Below are 27,984 nucleotides of genomic sequence, written 5' to 3'. Positions count from 1 at the left end.
TATCACGCTGGTCAACCTTGTTGCAAGGGAGACAAGCAAGGACATTGGTTATAGCCCACTATGTGTACACCTAAAGGCTTCAGGTTTTAACAGAATGGATGTTTGGGGGAAATGAAGGCTCTGCCTAAGTACCAGAGCTCTAACTTTGCTTATCTGGTCTGTGTCCTGCTGTATGCCTTCCCTTCCTGGATGGATAAAGACCAAGGTGCATACCCAAGACACAATGCAGTTCCTTCCACTGTTCTTCCTGGAGTGTTTCCCTCTTCCTTTGCACCTGCCATCTTGTTATTGGAACAGGACCTCCCTTACTATGGTTGCTTGCTCTAACCCCCAACTTTGTGACTCCCCCAACCAAATCCTACCTTTTATTCCCGTTGCCTCTGGGCTGCCTCCCTGTCCTCTTAGGCTTCCTCACTTGTCCACATGGACCTTTGGTACAAAACACTGGCAGCCTAGAGGACAGACCAGGGCACAGGACCAGGATGAAGCCGATCCTGAGCCCAGGTGCATGAGGTAGCACATTTTTCCCCTGCCAACCTGCCCCAGCCTGGGGCTGAAGCAGTCCTTTTCTCTAGAGAGCACAAATGCTCCCAGAGGCAGGCTGGGTAAGCTGGATCCTGTGTACACACTGGTGTGCAATCATACTCCTCCCTCCCCCATCCCCGGACCCCCAGCCTGTGATTTATCACCCTTGCCTTGAAATTTCCTGTTCTCAGGCAGGTTCTAACCTACAGAATCTCTGCGATCTGACCCCTGCAACCTGTTTCCACCTTTATGCAAGCTCTAGGCAATAGCTTTGCTCTTCTGGTAGCAGTTTCCCAAGGCCTCCCTGACATCCAAATTCACACTAGCTGCTGGCTTTGCTTGGCCAACATTTCCCTACTTGGACTTCGAGGCAACACTGCCTCAAAGAATGCTGCGTCTCAGAATCCTCCCTGATGAGCCTCTGTCCCCTCACAGCTTTGCCCTTACCACTGTAATGGTCTCTTACCAGGCTAAACCACTGGAGAGTCAGCATATCCTTCATCACTAGCTTGGGGCTCTCTATAAATGCTCCCTGAACAAGAGTCTCAGTTGAAGGTACAGAGGATCAGCTGACAAAGACAATTTCAAGTTGTGCTTTGGGCAAAGTGACCATGAAGCAAACATCTGAAAGGTGAACTTCTTTCTCAGATGAAACCAACTTATTTTTCAAACAACCAGTCAACTTGTACCTCAGACAAGCCTTGCCCAGACCTCAGGTGTCTGCAGCTCTGCATGCCTTCTGCTTAGCACCAGTCATGATGGCTCCATTTAGGGTTTAATACAGGTGTTCTCAATAGCAGCACTAGGAACATTTGGGCAGGATGATTCTTTGTGGGAGTTGGTCCTGTACAATGTATTTGTCCTTTTAACAGTTATTGGAATGGAACCCAAGGCCTGATACATGCTAGATAAGCACTCTAATCTCTAAGCTATATCCCGGTAGCCTTTGTAAGAAAATAGTTTGAGACACAGGCTTGGTGTATAGCCCAAGCTGGCTTCCAACTTTTGGCAATCCACCTGACTTAAGCCTCCCAATTGCTGGAATTGCATGTGTGTGTTATAACTGGCTGTAAAGTATTTAACAGTATTGATCTCTGCCCAGTTGAGACAAATAACTCCTTTCCCAAGCTGTGATAGCAAAAAATGTCCCTCTGGGGTTATAAATAAATGCCCCTGGCTGAGAACCACAGGTATGATGTTTATTCTCTTAGTTACAACTGAAGTTCCCAGAAGGTGGCCTAGACACCTGCTATCCTGTGTCTCTTAAGCTTTAATGATATCAGCCTGCCACTCACTTTCTAGGCAGCAGATTCCCTTGCCCTGGACAGAGCCACACACTCCAGGAGAGGTTAACAACCTTTTCCTTTCTGCCAGACCCTAGGGCTCAGGCTGCTGAGGGCAGAGAGTGATTTCTGCACTTGGCAGCAGTCTCCTAGCCTCTGCTTTCAGGGTGGTGAGGCAGCGACTATGGACAACAGGTGGAAGGCAGGGCAGGTGCACACCATTCCCCCACAGGCATGACTGTACTCTTCATCCTCTACTCCAGAAGTTCAGAGTTTATTAGGGACCCTAGGGCTGGCCTTCCACCCTCCTGGCAGGAAGAGGAAGTGAGGATGAGGCAGTCTGGGAAGCCTGGGGTCCTTATGGAGAGACAGTCTTGCTGGTCTGCCTCTCCTGCTTTCCTCCTGGTCCTCTGGAGTAATCACATGGTAAGAATCTGCTTCGAAGACACAAAAGGCTTCATGGAGGCTTCCAAAGCCTGCTGGTAGTCCTGCAGTGGAACCTCAGAGCAGGAAGGGGCTGTGAGCTGGCCTTGGCGGATGAGGTTGCAGAGAGTGAGAATCAGCTCCTTGAACTCCTCTGCAGGAGGTACAAGTCAGACAAGGAACAACAGGTGAGGCTTAGTGAGATGGCATGAGACACAATCATGAAGAGTAATCCTAGGAACTGGAGATGGGCTCAGTGATGGTTATAGTGGCTTATCCACAAGACAGGACTGGTGAGGAGCTGGCCCTAAATGGTGGCTAGGACAGCATTACTAAACTAAGGAAGCTAGAGGAGGCCAGGAAGGCAGGCTACCTGGCACATTGCTTGAGGGCAACAGCAGATGAGGAAAAGCTCTCTTTGACAGCCCTGGGCTTCCACGAGACTCCTTAACAGGCAACCACGTTTCCTTCGGGGTCTGCCTCTTGCTGAGGGCCATATATAATGTAGGAATTGAGGTGAAGGCCTAGGCTGTGAAGTATTTTTCTTTTTTTTAAAGATTTATTTATTTATTTTATATATCTGTCTTCAGATACACCAGAAGAGGGCATCAGATCCCATTACAGATGGTTGTGAGCCACCATGTGGTGGTGGCTGGGAATTGAACTCTGGACCTCTGGAAGGGCAGCCAGTGCTCTTAACTGCTGAGCCATCTCTCCAGCCCAGAGAAGTGTTTTTCATACAAATAAACTCAACCTTCAAATTTAATTTTACTTCCTGATTAAAACACTATGCTGGCAGGTATACTGGTGCATGCCTTTACTCCTAGCTCTTGGGAGGTAGATGCAGGTGGATCTCTGAGTTCTAAGTTAGCCTGGTCTACACAGTGAATTCTAGGACAGCCAGAGCTACATAGTGAGACCCTGTCTTAAAACACACACACACACACACACACACACACACACACACACACACACACCATAAAACAAAAAAACACTGCCATGCTGGCTCCCCAGTTACCTTCAAGGCAGGAGTATGAACTTGTTAGGCCTTTTGTAATCCAGTCAGAACCTGCTCTCTCAGTCCAAGACCAGACTTGATCCTCCAGGTGTCAGAACCTGCCTTGTGTGGTGGTGGGTTTTGCTCTCTTTAAATGTTTACTTTAGGTGTAGCATATGTACTTCTAAGTGTATATGTGTGTAGGTGAGACCACATATTGATTGAGGTGTGTTCCCTCAGACACATTTCTTATTTATAGACAAGATCTTACGATGTATTGCTGAGTGGCCTGGAACTCTGTGTAGATCATGGAGCTCTGCCTGCCTCTGCCTCTTAAGTGCTGGGATTAAAGGTGTGCACCAACATTCTCAGGACCCCTTTATTTTTTGAGACAGTCTCTCACTGAACCCGGTGCTTTTTGATTTGGCTATAGGCTGGGTTACTCTACCTTTTCCCCTCTCCTCTCTCCTTGTAGTCCTGTGTTACAGGCTTTTTTGTGGATACTGGCGGTCTGAACTCAAGTTCTAAGCTTGCTTAGCAAGCATTTAACCAAGTTACCCCTAGCCTTTCCCCTGAGTCCTCAATGAGAACACTGGTGCATGCCACCACTTCCCTTCAGCCGAGTCCACGTCAGTCTTCAGTCTCAGCCTTGGCTCCTCATCTGGGGAGCTGGGCCGCAGTAGTCAAAGGCCTATGCTTACTAGAGCAGTTCCAGTCCAGAGATGGGATAGTGTTGAGTAATTGACTTAGTGGCTCTGAACCTCAGTTTTCTCCTCTGTCAAATGGCTCAAAAGTGTTAAAACTAATGATGCTTAAACCAAGGCAGAGATTCAGTGACTAACCATAGTTCCCAGCTAGGCCAGGCCCACCTTGATCTATCTGCTGATGCTGAAAGCACCATGTGAACTGTTTGGGTTTTCATTTTATTTTCTGTTTCTTTCTTTTTTGTAACAGCATCTAGTTATAAACTAAGGATGACCCTGAACTCATAACCCTCCCACCTAAGCCTCTTGAGGGCTGGGATTACAAGTGTATACCATTGCACCCAGTCAGCTCCTCAGAACAAGGGCTGGTCCATCTCACTAGACTCTGTGCCAGGGACCGGCTGGCTCCATCTAGAAGTGATCTGCTGAGGTGACTATGTAAACTACGGTAAGGTCCTTAGTCCTGTTGAGGTTGAGGACCTGTTCACTTTGCAGGTTTTAGAGTAGCTGGTCACTGCAGCCATACTAGGCTCTACACTATGCCTCTTGGTAATAAGGTCATCAGCCACTCACCTGGACTGTGGTTCTTCTTCCACTGGGACAACCAAAAGCCCCGAAGTTTGAGGTCCTTAAAAATGAGCAGACTCTGTAGACACAGAAAGATTCACAGAGGCTCTGAGTACTAGAACTTAAAGCATTGCTTCACGTATAGATCCCTCGAATTTAGACAACTGCAGTCAGTGCAAGGAAAGAGGAAGCTAAGCCTTGGTCTGCAGGTATCCCCAGCTTACCACAGAGGCTGTTACAGGCTGCTTGGCCATTCCCCCATAGGTCACCATGGTTCCTCCAGGCCTGTAGAGTCCAGAGAATGAAGAGTTGGTGCAGGCAAAGACAGAACCTACCATGGCCTAAGGAAGGTGCTAAGGCATTTACAGGAACCAATACTGGCTCTCTAAATCACTGGAGAGACATAAAAAAATATATATATATTCCCAATTTTAACCTCTGACTTAAAGAATTAGAGGCAGGGACTGAATATCACACATCCTGGGCATGGTGGCAGATGCTTTTAATCCCAACCTTGAGAGGCAGATTAATCTGCTTGTAGGCAAGCCTTCCACACAGCAAGTTCCAGGCCTGCCAGGGTTCAGTGAGACTGTCTTAATGTAAGCAAGCAAGCAAACATATATAGGCATGGAGTACAAGCCAACAGTCCCAGAAGTTGGGAGGGAGGAGGATTAAGTTCAAGGCCAGCTTCAGTTATATAGAGATACCCTGACTGGAAACCAAATAACAGACACACACATTCTCATGCTCTAGATAATCAAGATGATAATCCAAGGCTGGGAAACCACTTCTTCACCCCACCCAGGTAGGCTGTGGCTATGTAGGGCTGCTGAATTTTCTGGACAGAAGAGCTCCAGGCCAGGTTCAGTCTGGGCTCTGCTTGCTACACAAGTGTGATCTTGAGCAATGTAATGAAAATGGTTCAAGCCTTGTCTCTTCTCTGTAAATGCTCACTCTAAAGATCAGCACCACAAATAGCTCTTCAGCTAAGGAGTGAGGTGGTCAGTGATGAGCGTCCTTTCCAGAAGGGGCTCTGTTGGTTGGAACTTGCAGTTTGACACCCTCTCAACAGCCGAGCAGGCATGGCACAAATGCAATTTTCTGTTTTTGAGGCAGGGTCTTTGTCATGTAGCATAGACTGGTATCTTAAGGTGTAACCCTCCTGCTTAGCTGAGACTTCAGGCAGGTACTAACCTGCCTAGCTCTATTGTAATTTCTTACAATGAATTGGTGAGGACATCATGAGCTAGACTTAACCTTTGCTGCTGTCCCTGCTCCTTGACTCTTTTAGGAGTTTGTTGACAAAGGATGACCTGAGGCACATTTTTGGAGAAACTGAGGAAAACTGGAAAGGACTTATGGAGTCAACTGCTGTATTACTACCTACCTATGAATCACAGTGCTGGGGAGGAACCTAGTCCTCACGTTCTTAGAGCATGTTAAACACATGCTCTCAGCTGTGTTCCCAGGCTCCGGATGTTATCTCTCTGTGCCTGTCTCCATGTATGTGTGTATTTGACTGTATCTGTGTATCCTATGGCTGCCTCAGACTTGGTATCTATCTCAGGCTGGCCTTGAACTCATGCTAATCCTTCTCCGTAGCCTCCGAGCACTAAGATCACAGGGGTGCCTCACAAGAATGGCTTAATTTGGCCTTAAATTCCCCTCAGATGGTTCTCACTCAAGAAATAAGTTCCTAATGGAACTGCTCCTTATCCCAGACACAGCTCTAAGCTCTACCTGTACTGTCTCCATGAGTTATCAGAGTATCATCAGGGGAGACTGCTGTCTGGTCTGTAGGACACAGCTGAAGCTTATCACGTCTGCATCACCTCACTGTCCTTACACTCTGCAGCAGAGGCAGAACCATATCTCTTGCACTCACTTCAGAGCTGAGGAGACTTAAGGCTTGGTCTTCATGTTTTGCCTAACTCTTCCCAGGTCTACAGCTAGAAGGTAGCAGAGCTGGGGTTTGAACCCAGTCCTTCTAATGTCAGTGCCCACACTGTGACCGCTTCTTCCTTTGACAACTGCATGGAGGATGCAGGTAGCCTCACAGGCTGCTCGCTGTCTGACTGGGGTGTTTCGTAGTTACCAAATCTTGGGGTCAACCCTTGCTGTTTTGTCAACTGCTCCTTGAATGAAATGATTGCACTCTCTGGGCTTCATTTTTTAAAGTATCAAATGAAAATGGGGAATGGGGACATAGCTCAGTGATGGGACATGTGCTTTAGCATGCCCGAGGCCCTGGGCTCAATCCCCAGAACCAAAAGGAAAGCAAAACAGCAATTCGGAATAGCAAGCCCTGTCTATGGCTATAGATGGCATGACAGCCACTGCAAAGGCTGACTCTCCACATAGCTGTGTAGCTGTCCCAGTCTATGTGCTACCTCAGCAGCTTAGCCACCTCTTTAACCATAAGCTCGTAGCTCGTGGTGTTGGGTGAGTCACTGTGGAGGGGCCACGTTCTAGCTGGGAAGTATTTCTTAGGTGTTCTCTGATCAGAGAACAGCACACAGTGAGTGGAGCTTCTCTACAGTGGGTGAGGGTTGACAGAATGCCCGTCTCCTGGTCCCTCGGCACTTTTTTTTTTTTTAAAGATTTATTTATTTATTTAATATATTTGAGTACACTGTAGCTGTCTTCAGACACACCAGAAGAGTGCATTGGATCCCATTACAGATGGTTGTGAGCCACCATGTGGTTGCTGGGAATTGAACTCAGGACCTCTGGAAGAGCAGTCAGTGCTCTTAACCTCTGAGCCATCTCTCCAGACCCACCTTAGAACTTTTATCTTGTAACAAGTGTAATGTTTCTTCCATATCAATTCTAGTTTTAAAAGACAGTAAAACAATTTCAAAGCCACTTAGTTCAGACTGAGTGACTTTTTAAGAAGCCAGGAGGTGATGACTCCTGGGATCCTGGGAGGAGAAAGGGCTGACTAGGCTTCTCATCACATAAAAGAGGTTGGACAGCGCAGGCCAGAGAGCGTCAGCATCCTGCTACCCTGGCCTACACTCAAACTTGTCACTAGACAGCCCTCCTGATGGAGACCTGCAGGCTGAAGGACTTACGCTAGGTGCCGGAGCAGCTCTGTGGAACTCTTCCCACCAACACAGTTGAGAGCCAGTCGGGGCAGCGGCAGGTCCTGAAAGTAAGGAAGCTACAGTGAGGGCATACGTGCGGTTTGAAGCTGCTATGAGCAGCACTGTGAGGCCCAAGAGCTGAGTTAGAAGAGAAGGAAATGGCGTGTGCATGACTTTTGGGCTTGTTTGTTATCTGTCTGGGAAGGGCTTTAGCAGCTTCATCCTCTTGTTCATCCCAGGACTTTGGGAAGCACAGACAAGGAGCATCTCTGCTCAGTGTCAAGGAACAGAGTTTACACACGATGGGCTGACTTCTACTTCAGCAATGCTATCCAGGGCAAACGTGCTCAACAATGGGTATGTGGTTCTTCCATATGCTTTAGTGCAAAAGGCCTCAGACTGGGTCTGCTGGGGTGGATGTTCTGAAGAGGTACGGGCTTTGAGTTCAGAGCGATGAGGACCAGCCTCACCACTTTGTGATGATGTGGTTCTGAGGCTGGTGTCTCCTCATCTATGCAGCATCTATGTCAGATACTTTGTAGAGCTTTTCTACAAAGGGATGTCAAGTAAATGTGAGGCAGAGGCTTAGGAGCTTCTCTCCTTCCTTCTCTCTCCATGCCTTAGTTTCCTCAGACCCTTATCCAGCTCTGACTCACACCTGCCATGTGGGTTGATGGAGCACACCACAGATGTTTAAAACCTTGGCTTTCCTAAAGTCTGTCTCCTTCTGCCTCCTTCCATGTCTGAGTATGCTGTCCTTAGGCTAAGGTTGGATGGGCTTTATTCTTTCCAGAACAGAAGATGGTTTGCAGAGCAGAGCAGGGAACCCAGATTTTGTAATTACAGGGAGATAGCATGGGATGGAGGAGGAAGTCTTCTTAGCTGGGTGCCTTGGCTTTTATTTTTAAAAATCTGAAGACTTTATTTTGTGCATGTGAATATGAATGTTTTGCCTACATGTTTAATTCTGTACCACATGTGTGCCTGTTACCTGTGGAGATCAGAAGAGAGTGTCAGATCCCTTAGAACAGGAGATACGGATGGTTGTGAGTCATCATATGGGTACTGGGACTGCAAGAACAACAGCTTACACACCTCTCCAGACCCAAGCTAGGTACCTTGAAGATGGCTTTTGTCTCGGGCATCCTTAGCTCCTCCTCTGTGAGGACATAATCAGCGCCTAGATCCTTCAGTCTGTCAATTAGCTTCTTGATGTCGGGTCTGGAAACCAAACATAATCAGGGCTTTGGTCACACTGGCTAACTTCCCTCCCTCAAGCTCCCAGAAGCCCTTTGCCACAGCCCTGAGAACACATCTCTGTTTTGAGAACAAGGATAGAGAGAGGTTAAGCCAGACCTCAAGCAGGAGCTGTCCACATCATTTAATCATGCTCTACCAGATCTTGCCTCATTTCCTCTCTGGACAGAGCCAGGCTGGGAGATAGTCTGACAACCTGTGAGTGCACACACCCTAGAGCCATCTGTGTCCAGGGAAGAGCCATCCTACTTCCTTGTTCTGTTCAGACACCACTTTCTTTCCTCTTGCTCTCCAGGGTACCAGAGGGTATCATGCAAACACACTCTGGTGCAGAGTGGCCCTGACTCTTTGGCCCAGGCACACAATCACTTTTTCATAACAACTGCAGAGGCAGTATCAACTCTCATAAGAACAGACTCAAGTGACTCGGCCACACTGGAGCACACTGAGGTTTAAAGGGACTGGAGGGGACAATGGAAAGAAGGTAAGTCTGTTACTGACTTGCCGTGTCTTCCTGAGCAAGCTGCTTCCTCTCTTGGAAACTTGAGCTTCCTCATCTGTAAAAGAGAGACCACAAGCCTGCGCCATCTCCTTCACAGCTGTGCTTAGTGTACACATGCCAGCGGACAGGGCTAGCGAGTTCATACAACAGTACAAACCAAGGCTTTCCCAAGTGGAACTGTGGTTACCCCTAAGTCAAGTCTCCAACACTCCTGACTGTTCAGTAAACTGACTGTTCAGTAAGGACCGTCTCTGCCTCTTTCATTATCTCTCTGTGTCAGACTTTCACAAGGACATCTTTTGCCCTGCGAAATGTTTGTAAGTCAGCAGCCAGCCACTCGTGCTTACACATGCGCGCCATCTGGTGGAGATGTAGGTGTGCACAAGGACATGAGGCCTTCCAGTACCTGTCTCGGACCACATTGATGGTCTTTAGGCGAAGGGCTGAGGCGATCTGAATGACTGCTTGCCCCACTCCACTGTTGGACGCATTCTGGATGACAGAGTCCCCTATGGAAGAGATCATGTTAAGTCCTACAAACTTGGGTAGAGGGCTTCCAGCCTGGGATCCCAGGGTAGATGCAGGACCTAGCAGTGGCGCTTTCTTAGACTGTGAACTATCACTTGGTTATCTATCACATCTATAATGCTTCACAGGATTTGGCCACTCTGTCCATGTTTCAGACACTGCTTTGATCATCTTCCCAATTTTTATGTCCTCTCTTCCATCCACCTATCCACCCACCCACCTATCTGTGTGTGTATGTATGTGTGTATGTGTGTGTGTGTGTGTGTGTGTCTGTCTGTCTGTCTGTCTATCTATCTACCCTTCTATCTATCTATGAGTGCATTCTCTCTTTCTACCACATACGTTCAGTCTCAGAGGCAAGCACCTTTGCATGCCGAGTCATCTCACTGACCCATTCTGAGGCTGAGTCTCTGGTTTGAAATGGTTTTCTGGTTCTCTTCCTTTTTAAGTTCAGCTCAACTGTAGCTTCCTTCATGAAACCCTCCAAGGTTCCTTCTTGTTTGCTCTCAGAGGACTCTGGTATCTCGTCAGTGCTCAGGCTGTAACCGTGTTCTACACGAAGCTGTACATAGGGCCATGTTTATCAATACCCTTCAGTCCTGAGGGGGGGCCATCCCTTTCTCCCTTGTGTATTATTTGGTTTTTTTTTTTTGGTTTTTTTGAGACAGGGTTTCTCTGTGTAGCCCTGGCTGTCCTGGAACTCACTCTGTAGACCAGGCTGGCCTCGAACTCTCAAACTCAGAGATCCACCTGCCTCTGCCTCCCAAGTGCTGGGATTAAAGGCGTGCGCCACCACCGCCCGGCTTGTGTATTATTTGTAATGGATGAGAGCCATGTGAGAGAAATGGGAAGCTCCAGGGCCCTACAGGATGTTTGCTTTTGCTTTGTGGTGCTAGGGATGGAACCTAGGGACTTGAGCTTGCCAGGCAAGTACTCTACCACTGAGCTATATCCCCTACAGTGGGAGAGGCAGTGTGGTACCCGAGGGAAGTGTGGGCTGTGGCACACAGTGGAGCCGGGTGTACATTCTGCTTTACCAATGACTAACTAAACCAGACAGGCCACATTATGTCGTCTTAAAACTTCAGTTTTAAAAAACAGGAGGCCTTCGAGCACTTATCAGAGCATCTCTGATTGAAGCCAAATGAGCAGGAAGATGCTCTGTTGACTGGGAAACAGTGTCTGTTTTGAAAGGCAGCAGGAGTCAGTGCAGAATGGGCTATAGCTAGTGACAGACTCCTAGGTCAAGAATGCTCACTTGCCTTGGCTCCAACCTCTCACTCACCAGTGCACTCTTAACTAACTGTAGGTGGACAGCAGCATTGATCTGTTTCAGTTAGAGCTGAGGAGTACAGGAATGCAAGATAGTAACAAAGACAGTGAAGACGGGTATTGGGCTGCCAAAGTTGTTTTCATTATCTGTTCATCTATGCATATGTTCTAGTGAACAATGTGACATTTATTCTTGCTTTGGATCAGGTCATGAATTTGTCTGGCCTCATGGAGAGGTGGGCTGCTGATACTCACAGAGGGTAGCATCAGAAGGCCTGGCTCTATTAAGCACAGTGTTGCTCTAATCAGGAGTGACCTCAGGACCAGGACTTGAGATGAGGTGCCCAGTGCTGGCTGTGCCAGGACTCCAGCAGAGGTCTCTCATCATACCTGGCTTTCTCTACCAAAGGTACCTAGGACTCCCATCATGGCGGAAGGTCTTGATCAGCGGCTGTCTAATTTTATCATAGTCCAGCAGCTCTTGCCTCAGTTTCTTCAGTGGCATGAGAGAAGAGCAGTAGGTGATTTCCCCAGTCCTGTGTGGCTCAGATACGAGTGCATAGAGAGATCCTCACACAGTGGGAAGGCTGGGCTGGGCCAGAGGTGAGTGGTAGACTGACTGCTTAGCACGTCCCAGGCCCTGATTCTATCCCAGAACAGTAAACAAGACAAAGTCCCCAGAAGCAACAAAAACAAACTGGCCAGACTTCAGTCTTCTGGGATTAATTCTTCAGTGTATCATATGAAGAATATGAGGGGATCCCTACATACTGTAGTCTCTGGCACCCCTGTTCTCCATATGGGTGAGCATTAGGTGAGTGGGGGAGGTGAAGCCTGGGTCAGACCTTATTGGTGTGAGGCTTGGGTTCTTAATCCCTAACAGGAGTCCTTTGTGCATCACTCTGAAGATGTGACCCTTACAGGGAGGATGCCTGCAAAGGCACTCGTGCGAGTGGAAGTGCTGAGCAGGACTCTTACTACCGAGTTCAGCATTTTACTGAAAACAGTGGCTATGTCTGTCTCCCCTCGCTTTGTGTCCCGAAAGCTTAGCACAGCTCAACACATTTTTGCTGAATGACAGCATTCCCGGCCCCAGCTCTGGGGAATGAACCAGCACTTCTTATAGTGTCTCCTCTGAATGTTTTCTAGGAACCCATTGAACATCTTTTTACTTAAGCGCAGTAAGACCTACTCAGGTTAGAGTCTGTCACGGCCCCAGGGACCCTCTCTCCACCATGTGTGCAGGGAGTTTCCAAGTCTTTTGAGCCAGGATTTTAGTGCACCCCAGTGGGAAGACCCTGCATTGCTCCCCCACCTTGCAGGTTCCTACCTGGCTGTAGCTGTTCAAAGTCCAGCAACATCCTGTAGGCTGTGCAGGGGTTGACACCTAGGGTGGCAGCACTCTGGAGAGGGATGTCCTTAGGGACTCCAATCAGCGCTTCCTCACTGAACACTGCCTCCGTCCGCCAGGTTCCTGAGTCAGGATGAGGCAGGGTAGTAAGAGAGGAGCCCCTGCACACCGAGGCCCCTCTCCTTGGTGCAAGGGGATTGAGGGTAGCAGACTTGGGAGTAAGCCTTGGAAGAAAGAGTAAAGCTCATGGTGTTCAAGTTCTCATGGACAGTTACATGCACGGTGGTGTAAAATAATAAAGCAACTTTAAATTAGGCTTTGAGAGTCATAGCCCATAGAGTCCTGACAGAGTATAGTGGGAAACACAGGAGACAAGACTCCACTGGGTACTCTCTCCCTTTGTGTTTGAGTCTGAGTAAATTTTGCTTCCCAAGGTTCAGATCCTCACAGGCTGGACTGGGTGGGTACTGTCTGCCATCCTACTGGGCCAGGGTTAGGGAATCGGGGAAAGTAGACTCAGGACTCAAACAGAAAAGTTTCCCTAGGCAATCCTGGCCTGCATGCCATTACTTTGTAACCACGAACAAACAAAGCGGAGTGGGGTCTCCAGCTGGCCCCGAAACTGGAGAGTAAGCTAATGACAGTAAGTGTAGTAAAGTGTCCCTTCATGGTCAAAAGTAGGAGAAAGGCTAAATGGTAGAGGAGAAAGTCAATTTAGACAGCTATTTGCTATCTCAAACAGAAGAGCCTTTACCACCCTGAAGTCAAACACTAAAGGAAATGGGTTGGAAAGATGGCTCCATGGTTAAGAGCACTGGCTGTTGTTCAAGGTGATCTGAATTCACTTCTCAGCACACATGATGGCTCGCAACTTGATATAACTCCAGTTCCAGGGGATCGGATATTCTCTTTGGGCCTCCAAGGGCACTGCATGCTTGTGGTATGGACAGAAGAACTGGTAAGGTTGAAGCAGGTTCAAAACCCCCAGGAAATCTCATACCTGAGAACAGCAGGCGTTGGAACCAGCTCCTGGCCAGGGTCTACCTGTCCTGAAACACGTAACCAGGACACCCCACTGAGCATAAAACCTAGAGTATAGAAGCTGTTCTCATGTCCTAGAGCATAAAACCCTACACGCTAATGAGATGTCTAGATAGGCCCAAGTGTTTAGCCAATGATCTTCCCTTCCTGGGCATCCACTCCTGCAAAAGGTATTTAATCCCTGGTTCACTCTGATTAAGGTGTATGCACTCACAATAAACAATAAACCAGTTTGGACAAGCAAGGACTGTCTCCCTCATCAGGGGTTGCCATGGGGAGGAGGGGAGGCCTTTGTTTTAAAGAGGCTTAGCCACTCCTTTCCTGCCTGGTGAGTAGGGGAAGGGCAGACCCTTGACCTCTTGAGGTCACTAGCGGTGTCTGGGTACACAGGAGATTGAGAACCACAACATCTGTCCCAGAAGGACACAGGCTGGCAGCCCTGTCATGGATTACACTCTGCTTTCCTTGGGTAGCATGCTCCAGCATCCCAGCGGCAAGGCAGACAGTCAGCTGGCATTACACAAATGTATGTGCTGGCAAAATACTTATATTAACTAAAACTTAAAAAAAAATATTTTAAAAGGCAGGGTATGGTGGGACATACACTTTTAATCTCATCACTTGGGAGCTAGAGGCAGGTGGATTCAATTTGAGGCCAGCCTAGTCTACCCTGTCTCGGGGGTGGGGGTGGGGAGAAAAGCCAACAGAAACAAAATGTGGGTTAATTATTTCTTGAGCTTGCCTGAGAAAATGAAGCTGCTCTTGTGTCCCAGGCTCATTTTATCCTGGGTAGAAAACAGTCTTCACACACACCTTAATAAAGTCAACAGGCAAAGCTAAGAGGCGCCAGTCCTCTGCTTTTGCTGTGTGCCGTTCCTGCTACCTTCCTACTTCTGCTTTATTAAAGTTCTCTCCTCCTTTCCTGTGGTCCCCACTTCATTCTCTGGGGAAGTGTCCCTAACCGTAGGCCACCTCACTCATCTTGGGAACACTACCCTCTTGTGGCTCCTGTGAAGATCAATCTGCATAATGGACGTGCCTTGAAAACAGAAGAACTGAGAAGCAGAACACTCTAACGACTCCTTTCCATATATACACAAAATGCTATCCTCAGCTTGGCTCTTCAGGGCCATACCCCATGTGGCCCCACTCCACCTCTGGAACCTTCTTTCTCATTATGTAACCTCTCCCGTAGGCAGATGCTTGGCTGAGGCCGCACACTGGATTTTCCATTTGCCAAATTTAACCTGATGTTTGCTCATTTTACTTCTTCCACAGGAAATGCCTTTTGGCTGTCTCTGCCTAACAGCTTCTTCCACCACAGACCTGTTCTAATGACTCTTCCACAATCTTACTTGGAGTTTCCTCACAAATATCTCTGTCAGAGCAGCCACAATTACTTCTGTTTCCTATGGTCTTGGAGTACTCCCCCCCTTTTTTTTTTTTTTGAGGTACTCCCTTCCTGACACCTTAGTCAGATTTATTTGAGCCTTCTGGAGGATGTGGCCAACCTTTCTTGTGTACAGAATCTGCATCAAACCTTACAGCAAAGACTCAAGGATGTAAGGAATCAGATACTTGAGGCTCGAATCAGAGAGCCAAGGAGATGTACACATAGGTATGTCCCTCCAGAGCACAACAGACAGGACTCAACTCCACATGCTAGAGGTAGCCTCTTAACTCAACAGTGAATCCTGCACTGCTTAGCTGCGCTGAGCCAGTGGGTGTGCATCTGCAGAGTATGATCTGGAAGAATAAATGGCCTCGGCCCACACCTGGGGACACTTACCCAAACCAGCATTTGCTGGGATCACCCAATCTCCTGGCTTCAATCCAGACACACTACTGCCCACTGCTATCACTTGTCCAACGCCTTCGTTCCCGCCAACAGCAGGCAGCTTAGGAAGGAGGCCATAGTTTCCTGGGAGAGAAGAAGGCAGAGTGTAAATGTGTGGTTTGGATAAAGGTATCATCCTCAGACTCATGTATTTGAACACTTGATCCCGAGCTGGTGACACTTTCTGGGGAGGTCTAGGGGCTGTGGTCTTGCTGAGCAAGTGTGTTGATGAGGGTAGAGTTCATTCTTCAAAGCACTGTGCCATCTCTAGTGCTTGCTCTATGGGTTCAAGACATGAGCCGTCAGCTCACTGTGTATGCCACTGTGCCTGTGTTGAGCCATTACAGACTCTGTGGTACCATATGTTGAAACAAAACTTTCTTCTATAAGTTGTTTTGCTTATGGTGTTTTATCATGGTAACAGAAAGTAATACAGTCATGCTGCCAGGTTTGGCTGAGACAGGAGGGCATAGACTTTGTGGTCAGTCACATTTGAGCTCATCAGGGACCTGCTCTCACAAGCTGTCCACTTAACCAAGCTCTGGCCTTCTGGTTCCTTGGCTATGCAGGAGTTTAAACTCTTTGGGCACAGGATTACCACAAGGACAAGGTCAAGTAAGAAAGGAGTCTAGCATGTCACAGGCTCTTCAGAAGGGTGGGCCTACCACCACTACAATTCTACCAACCCACAGAGCCTCATGTTTAGAGGTTGGCCAGAGAGGAGCCGAAACTGTGCATACTCCTTCTCTAGAGGACAGCCACTGCTAATCTGAGCATTTCATACTCTACCTGAGGAGGACCGAAAAGGCGGCAGCTGCTGAGCCAATTACCATAAGCTCCAGAGACCAAGGTTACCTTGGATCATATTTATGTCAGATGGATTGATAGGGGCTGCCAGCATCCTCACGTGGACGTCAGATCCTTCCACAGCAGTGAGCTCCAGATTCTTCAGTCTAAGCACAGAAAGACATTGTCAGTAGCTAAGACTAAGTGTCTTCTGCTCAAACTGTCTCCCCAAAGTAGGTCAGCAACATGCCTCAATTGTCATGTGTGTCTAGGAATCTGGTTCTGATGGAAGAGAGGTGCTTTGAGGACCAGCACAGAGTGCGGGCTCACACCAACTGCAGTGGATCAGTCTTGGTATCCTCTTCGTGTTGAGGACAGAAGCATTAGTGAGCCTCTACTGGCCTGGTCTTAGGTCCTCAGAATCATGCAGTACACTCACTATTAATACAACTGATGCTGATGCATGAACCAGCATCACCAGGTGAGGGTACCTCAAGTGGTTCTTCCAAACAAGCATACCTGGGAAACTCAGGGTCAGGCCTGTCCTCTATCCATGTGTTGTTTTGTCGGCCCCAACACACATAGGCAAAGGTGATATTTCCCTTACTGTAGAGGTGAGGCAACAGAAAGAGAACCTCTGTATCTGTGAAGTGTCTCTGCTGACTGTGACTCACACCCTAGGGAGATGGCTCTTCTGGTCTGGGGTCTTGGTGTGTTAGAAAGCATGTGCGGGTAGAGACCTTGATGTCAAGCTCTGCTGCAGGGAGGCTGGACACTGAGCACGTTTCTCCTCTGAGCTAGTCTGCTTGTGATGAAGGTCTGCACTTCATCCCTTTTAGCATTGCTCAGGGTTCTCTGTGAAGCACAAGGACCAGATTTCCGGTCCTCAGTGCTCGTGTAACAGGTAGTTAGGCCAGTCCCTGTAACTCCAGCACTGGAGGTAAAGCAGAGAAAGGCAGACCCACAGTAAGTCAGTTTAGTGAAAATATAAGCGCCAAGAAGCCTTGTCTCAAAGATGAAGAAACAACTGAGGAAAATTTCCCAATGTCAGCTACTAGCCTCTATACATGCCTGCATGGGCTAGCTCACCCATACACATGTGTCAGCACATACATGGAGACCCCACACTTGTAAAAGACCTGCCAGGGAACTTTGAGGGAACTTTTGTTATTAAAAAAAAAAAACAAACTTTTATTTTGTTGGGATGGGTCTAATGGTATACCCCTATTCCTGTACATGGGAGGCTGATATGAGAGAATGGTGAGTTTGGGGCTAGCCTGGGCTCAGTACTGGGACCTTGTCTCAAAAAAACTGAAGTGCTTTTTATTCTAAAATGTTTAATGTGTATGAGTATTTTACTTATGTGTGTGGAGCCAGGAGAGGGGGCTGGTTCCTCTCAAACTAGAGTTATAGTCTTGTGAGCCATCATGTGGATCCTTTGCAAGAGCAGCCAGTGCTCAAGATAAATGTTCTCTGTTGTTTTACTTTTAAAGCTATGTGTGTGTTAATCTGTGTATTTCAGTACAGGTGTCTGTAAAGGCCAGAGGTGTTAGATCCCCTGGCGTTGGAGTTACAGGAAGTTATGTGCTGCCTGATATGGGTACTGGAAACCAACCTGGGTCCTTTGTGAGAGAAGTCTGCACTTTTAGCCACAGAGCCGTCATCTTTGCAGAGGCCATGGAGGGTTGCTTACTGACTTGCTCAGCTTGCTTTCTTATAGCGCACAGGGACCACTTTCCCTGGTAGCACCACCTATAATGGGCTGGGCCACCTATCAATCACTAACTAATGAAAGGCCCTAAAGGCTTACCTGCTTATAGTTTGAGCTTATGGAGGCAACTTCTCAATTGGGGCTATCACCTCTCAGCTGACTACAGCCTGTGTCAAAGTGACATGTAACAAGGCAGAACACCTGCTGACTGGACAGCTCTGATCACTCAGCGAGTCCCTGTGACTTCAATGACTGCAAATTCCTTCCTTTCCTGAAACTTAAGGCTTCAAGTCTGCAATGCTTCTCTGCCCAAATGTATCTACAGAGTAATACTTTTCCTTACATTTACTTAGCAGAATCATATATAATTGCCAGCCAGAGGCTCCTAGCATGGTGCCACAGTATCCTCACACTAAATTGAGGTAATTCACCCACCTCCTACAGTATCCTCACACTAAATTGAGGTAATTCACCCACCTCCTCCAGAATCTCGCCTTTTTAATTAGACCCAAGGCATGATCTTAGGCTAAAAGTGTGATTTTTTTTCAAGTAATGTTTTACACTAATAGTAACAATAGAGGTATATTCTACCGAGGTCTTCCCTCCACCAGGCTCTGTGCTGAGAGCTTTGCACATAATGCTTCTGTGAGGGATGTGTTAAAAGTCCATGTCTACGAGGGAGTACAGTTCCTGGAGATTCTGAAGTGTACACTGGTGAGTCCAAGCTGACACTGATTTACATCAGTACATCAGCTGTGCACCAACATCTAGAGATCCTAACATTTTTGAAATCCTAACAGCCTACAAGAACCTCAGAGAATATAGAGAACATAAGGTAGGAACCCTGGACTCAAAAAGAAATGCCAGGTCTCACTGTGATTAAGAATCAGCTTAAAAAAAACCTCTCCACAGAAATGAGTGAGAAACCAGGGACAAGTATAGATGAAAAGGCTTCGCAAAAAAAAAAAAAAAAAACAAACCCAAAAAACAAACAAACAACAAAACAAACATAGTGCTAAGGAAGAGAGAGAGAGAGTGTGTGTGTGTGTGTACAGCTGGAGGAGGGAGGGGGTCCTTCCTATAATAATAACTGCTGCTTACTGAGTGTTCACCAGCCAGGCTTCCTGCCAAGTGCTTTATAGGCAGGCCAGCTTCCTCCTTACTTCAATAGCGTACAGACTATTGTTCTGCTTTTATAGCTGAAGAACAAAAGCACAGAAGAGGTAAATAACTCGCTCAGGCTGCTAACAGTGGTAGGTGGTTGATCTGATCTGAACCTGGTCTTCAGATGTTAAAAGAAGCCACCTGGTAAGCGTTCCAAACCAAGCCTGGAAATGAGCCCTAGCCTGACCTGGCCTGGAGATTGAGCCTTGCTGCACTGGCTGAGGGGAGAGAGGAGGATGACTGGTATTGCAGGGCCTCCCCAGTGGACCTTCCTGGAAGGCCATCAGTGATACTTCTCTGAGAGTCTATGTATTAAGTCTGTATCCCAAAGTAAAGTCCAGACCAGAGCAAGCAGGTTTGCAGACTAGCTGCCTCTTGGAGTTAGCCCCATTGCTTCTGCATCTTGACAGATGATCAGACTTTTCTTGTAAGCTGACAAAGCCCAGGAGCTCAAGCTGCTTAGATACAGCTTTTCTCTTTTCCTGGACATTTTTCTACACGTTCCTCCCTTAGCAAGGATTTCATTCCCACAGTTTCTCTGTGAAATGAAAAATGCAATTCAGCCTTCAAGACCCACCTCAAATTTTACTTCTGACACTCTTCCTGGCGCTGTCCACTGGAAATGGTCACTTTCTTATCTCTTCTGCTAGGCCGTAGGGGTGATTATACCACTTAAGATCATCGCATAGGAGTTGAGTGTGTTGTAGTTTATGGAGTCTTTCCATAGGTATTTTTTGTTTTGTTTGTTTTTCTAGACAGTGTTTTTCTATGTATATTCCTGGCTGGCCTGGAACTTGCAGAGATCCACCTGCTTCTGCCTCCTAAATTCTGGGCTTAAAGGTATGCACCGCCACCGCCTGGCTCCAGGTGTGTTTCTTAATTGATCAAGGCACAGGTTCAAGATCTCTTTTCTGGAGTTCTTGGGATCTGACGTCCTCCAGAGTTATCTATACCCCAGAGGGCTGGGCAGCCCTGTGGTCAGGTACTCCTGCATTAAGAGGCATGAATATTCACACCAGATGAACAGACAGTGGCAATCTGTTTTCCTTCCAAACTCTCAGTTTTCAGAGCTTCCTGGGAACTATGAAAAGGAGGTTGGGTCTGGATTTTTCAGACTTGGAATCCAGAACCCTTTTTAGTTATCATCTGATGTGTGTTTGTGTGTGTGTGTGTGTGTGTATGTGTGCGGTGCTTAAGCTGGGCCGAGTTGGGAGGTGCTTAGTTTCTCCTTGGTGATTAACAAGTATCTAGATCCAACTCAACTTCAGTGAGAGAATGTGTCGTAAGAGTGATGACTCCCAGAGTTAGTTTGGGTTCCTGGCTGAGCAAACGGAGAGGAAGGATGGAAGGACTGGCAGTGGGCACAAATGTGCTGTATTTGAAGACTGATGGGGGTGACTTGGGGGATGGGCAGCAGATGATACTCTGGCTAGACATAAAGAGCTGCCAGCCCACTGTGTGTTAAAACTTAACTCTGGCCACCAGGCTGGACAACAAAAGGACAGCTAACTGAGTCTTTCCAAGCTTGTCAATCTGTATCTACGGGTTTCTTAGTCTTCCCAGTGCAGATGCTTCGGGCATCACATCATGCTAATTTTAAAAAGGGAGAAAGCTGAGGCTCAGAGAAACTAAGTTAGTTGGCTTAAAAAAAAGTAGCAAGCCTTGCTCTTAAACCAGACTTGGGGATTCTCCTAGGAGACATCAGCTTTCCCTAGGATTCAGTACATCTGAGAAACACTGCCTGCCATTCCCCTTCCTAAGAGTCAGCACACTGACATCATGGAGGCTCTGAGAAGTCCTGCAGTAGAGGAACCCAGGAGGCTTGGTCCAGCTCCCCTGACTGGAACATGATTTTCACAGACCTGCTTACATCTCAAGAGTAGGTAGGACATTGGACTACAAACTATCCCTGGTCTCATTTAGCTCCTGGAAAGCCTGGCAGAGATTCACAGAGGAGAGCAGAAAGATGGGTAGAGATAGGCAGAGCAGAAATTAGAGTCTGGGAAGTGGAAGCTGTGTACACCAATGGGTGTTGATGGGAGGCAGGCCGGATACTTGCTTCCCGCCTGGGGGGAGCTGTGTTGGTCCAGCTGCATCTCATCAGGAAGACCAGCCCCAGCCTGCCCTCATGGAATGCCATCAATACCACAGACACTGTTCCTGCAGACAGCTCTAACAGCGTCGTCAAGGATACCGCTGCTGAGACAAGAAGGAATACAGGAATACAGGGCTGGGTCTGAATTCCAGGAGCTGGCCCTCCCTTTGGTGCAACGATAGCAATCCTTGTTCACTTTTTTTTTTTTTTTAAGTTCACCAAAGGGAACGACGACTGCTGTGTTGCAGGGCTCCACTGAGGCACCCAAACACAACCTGGCTATACTGCAAGTCACCTCCCAGCACTGTTCCATCTTTCCCCTGTGAGTCTGATGATGGCGCCAGGCAACTTTGGGGGCTGCCACTGTCTCAATTGACAGATCTCAGGCTTGATAAGGTCACAATGGCTCCTTTGAGGCTTAGGTTGTACACCTGTGATGCCATATGAAGTACAAGAGAAACAAAAGCAGGCAGAAGAAAGAGCCTTTTGAGAGGGGAAAGAAAGCCCAGTCCCCTAGGGACTGGCTCAGTTCTATCTGCCGGGTAAGGTAGACACCGCCAGCTCTGCTGAGAGCTCTTTCCTGCCTCCCATGTTTAATCAGCAACCATTTGTTTTTATCTTTCATCTTTCACTCCAACACTGAAAATAATTTTAGTCAGACCTGACTGAGAGAGCACATTACTGACAACAGACTTCCCTATCTGCTCAGCACATGAGGCAAGAATGTGTGCCCTCGTACAGCACTGGGCAAAGGTGACTGACACCTCCTGAGGCTTTCCTCAAGTCTGTATGTAGTCCTCATGATTAGCAGGCTACTTTCTGTGATTCAGTGACATGCTTAGGATGCTGAGACTTTACTAATTAACAAGTAGAACACAAGTCGAAAATGGGAGGAAGATGGTTCCTCAGCTCCTAACTTGTGACCCATAGCAGGGATTATGAGTGGCCTTAGCTGGTGGAGAGATAAAGGAGTCCTGGACTCTTAGGGACCAGAGCTCTTTTCACTCACCAGGCTTGCTGGGCCTCTTCTGGCTTTCCTGCCTCAAGGTGATCTGCCCACCTTCTACTTGGGACTCATCTTGTAGTCCATCAAACACAATTTCTTCTGCCCCTTAGCCCCCCTTTTTTGAGGATCTCAGTATGTTGCCCAGCCTAACCTTTAATTCCTGGTCTCAAGCAAGTCTCCTGCTTCAGCATCCCAAGAAATTGGAGCAGGTAGTCCAGTGGTGCTTGACTTTCATAGAACTGTCAAAGGATGGCTTGAAAAATGAAGAGTTGTTTCTCTGTTTCCACATGTGCAGTGCTATGCTGAGAGCAGTCCATTATAATACAGACCATAAATGTCCCTGTGTTAGAGGTTTGTGGCCAGGGCACTGTGGGTAAGAGGTGGAGTCCAGAGGTAGGTCTTCAGGTCACTGAGGTACCTAGTTGCTTCCTCTGTGATTCATGCTAGGATGCACAGTTTTGGTGCATGTCCCTACCTGGAAGCAATGGCACTACTCATTGACTACCACCTCCAAAATGGAGGCTAACCATTACCTAAGCTGTCTCATGCATGTGTTGTATTGTACCCAAAGGTTTCCCACTGTGGGTTCATCTTGCAGATGGCAGGTAAGAAGTCAGGGTGAGGGAGCAGGGTTGTTTTGGTGTTTTGAGACTGCCCAGGCTAGCTTCAAACTCATTATGCAGTGAAGACAAGCTTCAGACTCTTGATGCTGCATCCATGTCAAGTGCTCACATTACAGAATGAACAACCACACCAGCTGGATGCAGGAACCAGGAAGAAGGCAGAGGCTGGTATCTCCCTTGTCCCAGGGCAGGACAGAAAACTCAGGGCCACTGAATGACCTGTAGTTTTACTTTCTCTTCTATCACAATCCTAATTTTAAACTCCATCTCTCCCCTTTAAGATGACTGTAACTGCTTCTTCCAGCCTTTTTTCTGTACTAGGGACTCCTCCAACACTCATGAAGTACTTTAAGAAGGAGCATTCTAGCTGTCCTTTGGGCAAGGGTCTTTCAATCTCCCGAGGCTCAGTTTCCTTTCTGAGTTAAACTCAAGAGTGAACCAAACTGGATGATGTTGACTTGTGATGCCTAAGACTGAACTCAGGGCCCTGTGCACACTAGGCAAGGACACTCCCGAGCTCCAACCACAGCTCCATCTGAATCACATAGCCTATGTAGAGAACTTGGGTACACAACAAACAAGAGTTATTTCCATACTAGCACTAAAGAGAGCAGCACTGTAGGATGGGAGGGGCAGGAGGATGTAGGGAGGAGAAAAGAAAAGGACATCTGGGTTTCCAGACCTCTGTGGTACAGAATCTAGAAGTCTACACAGAGAACAATAGCTATGGCCACCTCTGGAATTTCCAGAATACTGTAAGATTCTGCAGCCTGATTTCAAACTTTCCTCTATTCTCTCCCCCCCACCTCCCAGAGCACTGGTCCACAGTACAAAACATACCTGTCTGGGAACTATTGTTTGGATTTCAGATAATTTCATGACCTTACCCAGAGATGCCCAGTCATTAGGATGGGAAAAAAAAATTTGATTCTTTGGTGGTGGTGGGTACTGTAAATCTCTCACAGGACTACAAAGGGAATCTCGGTCACTGGCCTCAGCTCAAATACAAAGTTGTCTGAATCTGAGTCAGAAGGGAAGGTCAGGCCAGACCAGGGACAATCCCTACTTCCTGGCCATCTATCTGCAGGCATTGCTTTTCAACAATGGCTAGGCATCAGTCACCTGGAGGCCTGAAAAGCTTAAATAAATGGCCACTCTAGGCCAACCCAGACCTACTGAGCACGTCAGAGGTGGAGGCCAGAAATAGTTTCCAAATGTAGCAAAGGTAACAGATTGCACTGTGAATTGAGGCTGAAAAGAATGCTCTGAACTTGGGGAAAGGACTAAGGGTCTACACAGAAGACAAAGCTGCTGTCTTTTTCCTGGGGGCATCTGCAGACAGACTGGCCTGTTCCAGCTTCCCTGGCTCTCCAACAGGAAAACAATCTGGAGGCCATTGCACACAGCTGTTTCACCACCCAGGCCTTCCTCATCACCTTGGGAGAACTCAGTAAAAGGTGCACTTCTTCATGAGCTTTGGGTTCAGCTAACTTGACAGGAGCAGGTGTTTTGTAGCAGGCTGATGAGAGACACAAATGACGAGCCTTTGGGAGCACCACCACGCTGCTCTCACTTCGAGTCCATTTCTGAAAGTGGAAGCTTGCTTATAAGGACTTATCAGTTCACTGCAGCAAAATCTTCAGGGAAGTGTCTATCCTGACATGATTGATTGCCTATGAGCAAAATACAACTTAGGGCTAGTGGGTCAGTTCAGCAGAGGTACTGATGCACAGACCCGAGAGCCTGAGCTAGCACCTGTTCCCTAAATGGCAGGAGAGAATCAAATATGTTTGATCTTAGACAAGTTAGTCAACCTCTGAGCCTCTATGTCTATAATATCCTCTTCTAAAATTCTGTTGGATCTTAATTCACAATTTCTGCATGTGAACGACCAACTAATTAATCTACATATACCTTACCAGTCAAAGGGCTGTTAAGGTTGCCTGGAATAGGGCTAAGGCGAAAGCACCAATCTGGGAATCAGGGAACTTGAAGTCAGCTCTTTGCCCTAACTTGGGTTAGCTGAGGTTCTGACAAGATCACTTTGTTCTCTGGGCCACCTCATAAACACAGCATACAGGGCTAAAAATGAGCTAATGTCACTCCACCAAAATCCCCCACAGCTTCCGTTGTGGTGCCTTTATAACTCCTTGATTCACAGCAAACAGAATTATTGTAGTGGTTTATATACTGGCTAGGTGCTTTGACAGGCAGAGAGGTGTGAACATGGACCATTTGGCCACACCCACCTCTAGAGCAATTTAAAAGAATATCAACCAGTAATTCAAATTCCTTAAGCTGAGGCAAGAAGGGCCACAAGTTCCCGGCCTACCTGGGCAACACAGGGACACCTTGTCTGAAGTGAGAGAAAGGAAGGGGAGCGGGAACACACTTGTAATCCCAGCACTTGGGCGTTAGAGCCCAGCCTCTGGTTAAGAAAGGGGATGGGGGAGTGTTGTTCGATGGGCACAGTTCATGTCAGACCACACCAGACCAGACAGTTCCACGGGAGGTTTATTCAGGAGACAAGGACAAAGGTGACAGCAAGAAGAGGAAGGAGAGAGAGAGAGAGAGAGAGAGAGAGAGAGAGAGAGAGAGAGAGAGAATGAGAATGAATATATGAGTCGGGGGGCTCTGCTTATTTATATGGATAGTGACATAGTCTCTTGTAGGCAAAGGTGGGAATTGAGCCAAGTGGATTCTGGGAATGTGTGGCAGTTGCCTTGGCAACAGATGTGGGGGGTCCCCTAGATGTGATGTCACTAGGTTCAGAGTCAGTCCTGATACCAACAGTGGGTAGGTTTGGAGTTGCATGCCTTTAGTCCTAGCATTTAGGAGGCAGAGGCAGGCTACCCAGGGTTACAAAGTAAGACCCTGTCTCAATCAAACAAACACACAACCAAAGGAGTCCCCCCCCCATTAGAAGCAGGCACGTTTGGTCCTAGTGCTAGGGTTTGTGGGTGGTAGAAGGATCACTACAAACTCCAGATCAGCCAAGCCTACTCGACAAGTTCCAGGCTAGCCAGGACTATACAGGGAGACCTTAAGAAGGAAGAGAAAAAGAAAAAGATGCATATCAGTAAACCCAAATTGTCCTCTCTTTGGACAAATTTGTTTTTGAGGCAGGGTCTCAATATGTAGTTCAAGCTGGCCTTACAATCACAATCTTCCTGCCTTATCGAGTGTTAAATTGTATTTGAGGTTTTTTTCTTTAAATTTTTATGCATTTTACTGTGTGTGTATTTTGAGACAAAGGCTCATTATGTAACCCATATTGGTCTCAAATTCAGAACCCTTTTACCTCAGCATGCTGGGATTATGAAACAACTCCTTTTTGCTTGTTTGTTTTGAGACAGGGTCTCTCTATATAGCCCTGGCTTTCCTGGAACTGACTATGTAGACTAGACTGGCCTTGAACTCACAGAGATCTGCCGGCCTCTGCCTCTCTAGTGCTGGGATTAAAGGCACATGTCGTCAAGCTGAGTTTAAACAACTCTTTATAACTAGGCCAAGATGCATCCATGGCTTGGTGGAAGGAAATCGACATGAGAAAGGGCCAGCATCTATTCCAAACACTAATTAGCCGTATCACTTTAGACAAGTCCCTCGACCTCGGTGAAAGGCAAACAATAACCTATTACCTATTTAAAAACAGGAGTAGAATCTAGGTAGGCTGTCCGACCATATAGATGTTCAAATTCCAATTCTTACTGGCTGGGTGACTTTGGGCAAATGTTAATTTTAACTTTCTTATGACTCAGTTTTTCTCATCTGCAAAATGGGGGTAAAACATCCAATAACTACCCCCAGAATGTTGCCGTGACAATAGTCGAAAGCATCCATTTAGACACAGGAGTGACTGCCACAATCCTCAAACCAACATGGGTCAGTAAACTCTGGCCTTCACGCTTGCCCCTGTGCCTCGCCAGCGGAAAGCACCGGTGTCAGGTTAGCAAGCACGCCCTGGGTTTCGGCATCTGTAGAACAGCAGAGTCGGCTTCCTCGGACCCTATCTTCTCCTCGCAGTCCGCCGCCCGCCTTAAAACCCTCCTGGACCCCTAGTTCCCTCCCCGGTGTCGGCGCCGACTCTTACTGGATGACCTTGGCTGGATCCCCGTGGTTGCCATAGACCAGCGCCCTCACCCGTGACGGCTCAGAGAAAGCGGAGTAGGAGGAGGTGGTCCGGCCGTGGCGGCACCAAGCCTCTAGAAGACTCGTAAGCAGAGGTGCCGGGGCTCGCGCCCCTGTCAGTCGCCGGCTGACCATCATGCTGCTTCTAGCCTTGACAGAACCCGGCGCTCCGGCCTACGTCATTCGTCCGCGACCGCAAGCCTGCGCCCCGCCCCACTCGTGGCCACGCCCCTCCCTTTAAAAGAGGCGGCTTGCAGTCTGGCCCTGATGTGGGGGTTGAGGATGGGATGGCGTAGGTTATTCAGAGACCTGGAGAAGTTGCAGAGCCAGCCAAAGTAGCCTACCCAACGAAGAGAGTTCGGAACTGGCTTAAAGCTGCGACTGTTGCTTGCCGCGTGGTGTTTCAGGGAAGTCATTTACATTCTGGCCTCAGTATCCCATTTTCCACCCTTTATTGGGATACTACTGTGCCAGGCTTTTTAAAGTATCATCTCTTCTCCAGTTCCCCAGAACAACACAGAGACTTTTTTTTTTTTTTTTTTTTTCGAGACAGGGTTTCTCTGTATAGCCCTGGCTGCTCTGGAACTCACTCGGTAGACCAGGCTGGCCTCGAACTCAGAAATCCGCCTGCCTCTGCCTCCCAAGTGCTGGGATTAAAGGCGTGCGCCACCACCGCCCGGCACACAGAGACTTTTTAAAAATCATTATCATCATCATCACTATCACGACCACCACCACCATCATCATCAGTTTTTTGAGACAGGTTTCTTTGTGTGACCCTGGCTGTCCTGGAACTCACCCTGTAGACCAGACTAGCCTCAAATTCATAGATCCGCTTGTGCTCCCAAGTGCTGTGATTAAAGGCATGCACCACCAAGTCTTGGGGACTTAAAAGTTACTTCTTTACCTGGAGCTAACATACCAGGAATACCAGGGTCAAATCCTAGCCACTCTTTCCTAGCTTGGGCAAGTGAGTGCAACTCGGAGCCTATTTCTCACCGCTGCCATGAAAATGATATACCTCATTTCAGACGGTTGTGGGGAGTAGATAAAACGTTAGAAGAATGTTAAGGTGGGCACGATAATCCATCGTAA

The 27,984-nt window shown here is 47.7% G+C and overlaps 1 protein-coding gene across 3 annotated transcripts; it reads right to left on the bottom strand.

Moving 5' to 3' along the window:
* Positions 1 to 2,060: 2,060 nt before the first annotated feature.
* Positions 2,061 to 27,053, bottom strand: Mecr (mitochondrial trans-2-enoyl-CoA reductase). 3 transcript variants are annotated; one of them, XM_028759719.1, is made up of 10 exons: positions 26,852 to 27,053; positions 16,229 to 16,326; positions 15,326 to 15,457; positions 12,475 to 12,618; positions 9,751 to 9,853; positions 8,704 to 8,806; positions 7,574 to 7,647; positions 4,724 to 4,784; positions 4,506 to 4,578; positions 2,061 to 2,385 (listed from the first exon to the last, which is right to left on the bottom strand). In XM_028759719.1, exons 1-10 carry the CDS (start codon positions 27,025 to 27,027, stop codon positions 2,228 to 2,230), a joined length of 1,122 nt encoding a protein of 373 aa, XP_028615552.1. In that variant the 5' UTR covers positions 27,028 to 27,053; the 3' UTR covers positions 2,061 to 2,227. The 3 variants fall into 3 exon arrangements, with proteins under 3 accessions (XP_028615552.1, XP_028615555.1, XP_028615554.1); XM_028759722.1 differs by having other exon boundaries at positions 26,902 to 27,008; XM_028759721.1 differs by lacking the exon at positions 26,852 to 27,053 and adding an exon at positions 22,287 to 22,361.
* Positions 27,054 to 27,984: the final 931 nt, after the last annotated feature.

This window comes from Grammomys surdaster, unplaced genomic scaffold (assembly GCF_004785775.1).
Source record: "Grammomys surdaster isolate TR1022 unplaced genomic scaffold, NIH_TR_1.0 126313, whole genome shotgun sequence".
Lineage (NCBI taxonomy): Eukaryota > Metazoa > Chordata > Mammalia > Rodentia > Muridae > Grammomys > Grammomys surdaster.
The sequence above is the reverse complement of the archived record's forward strand: the minus strand, read 5'-3'. Positions and strand labels throughout refer to the sequence as shown.

Bases quoted from the DNA above. Each gene is read 5' to 3' on its own strand.
- Mecr (XM_028759719.1), bottom strand. From the start codon at position 27,027: ATGATGGTCAGCCGGCGACTGACAGGGGCGCGAGCCCCGGCACCTCTG. The intron at 8,807-9,750 runs GTACTGGAAGGC...TTTGGTTTCCAG, and splicing joins ATCAATGTGGTCCGAGACAG to ACCCGACATCAAGAAGCTAA. The intron at 4,785-7,573 runs GTAAGTCCTTCA...TGGACTCTACAG, and splicing joins GAGCTGCTCCGGCACCTAGC to GCCTGGAGGAACCATGGTGA.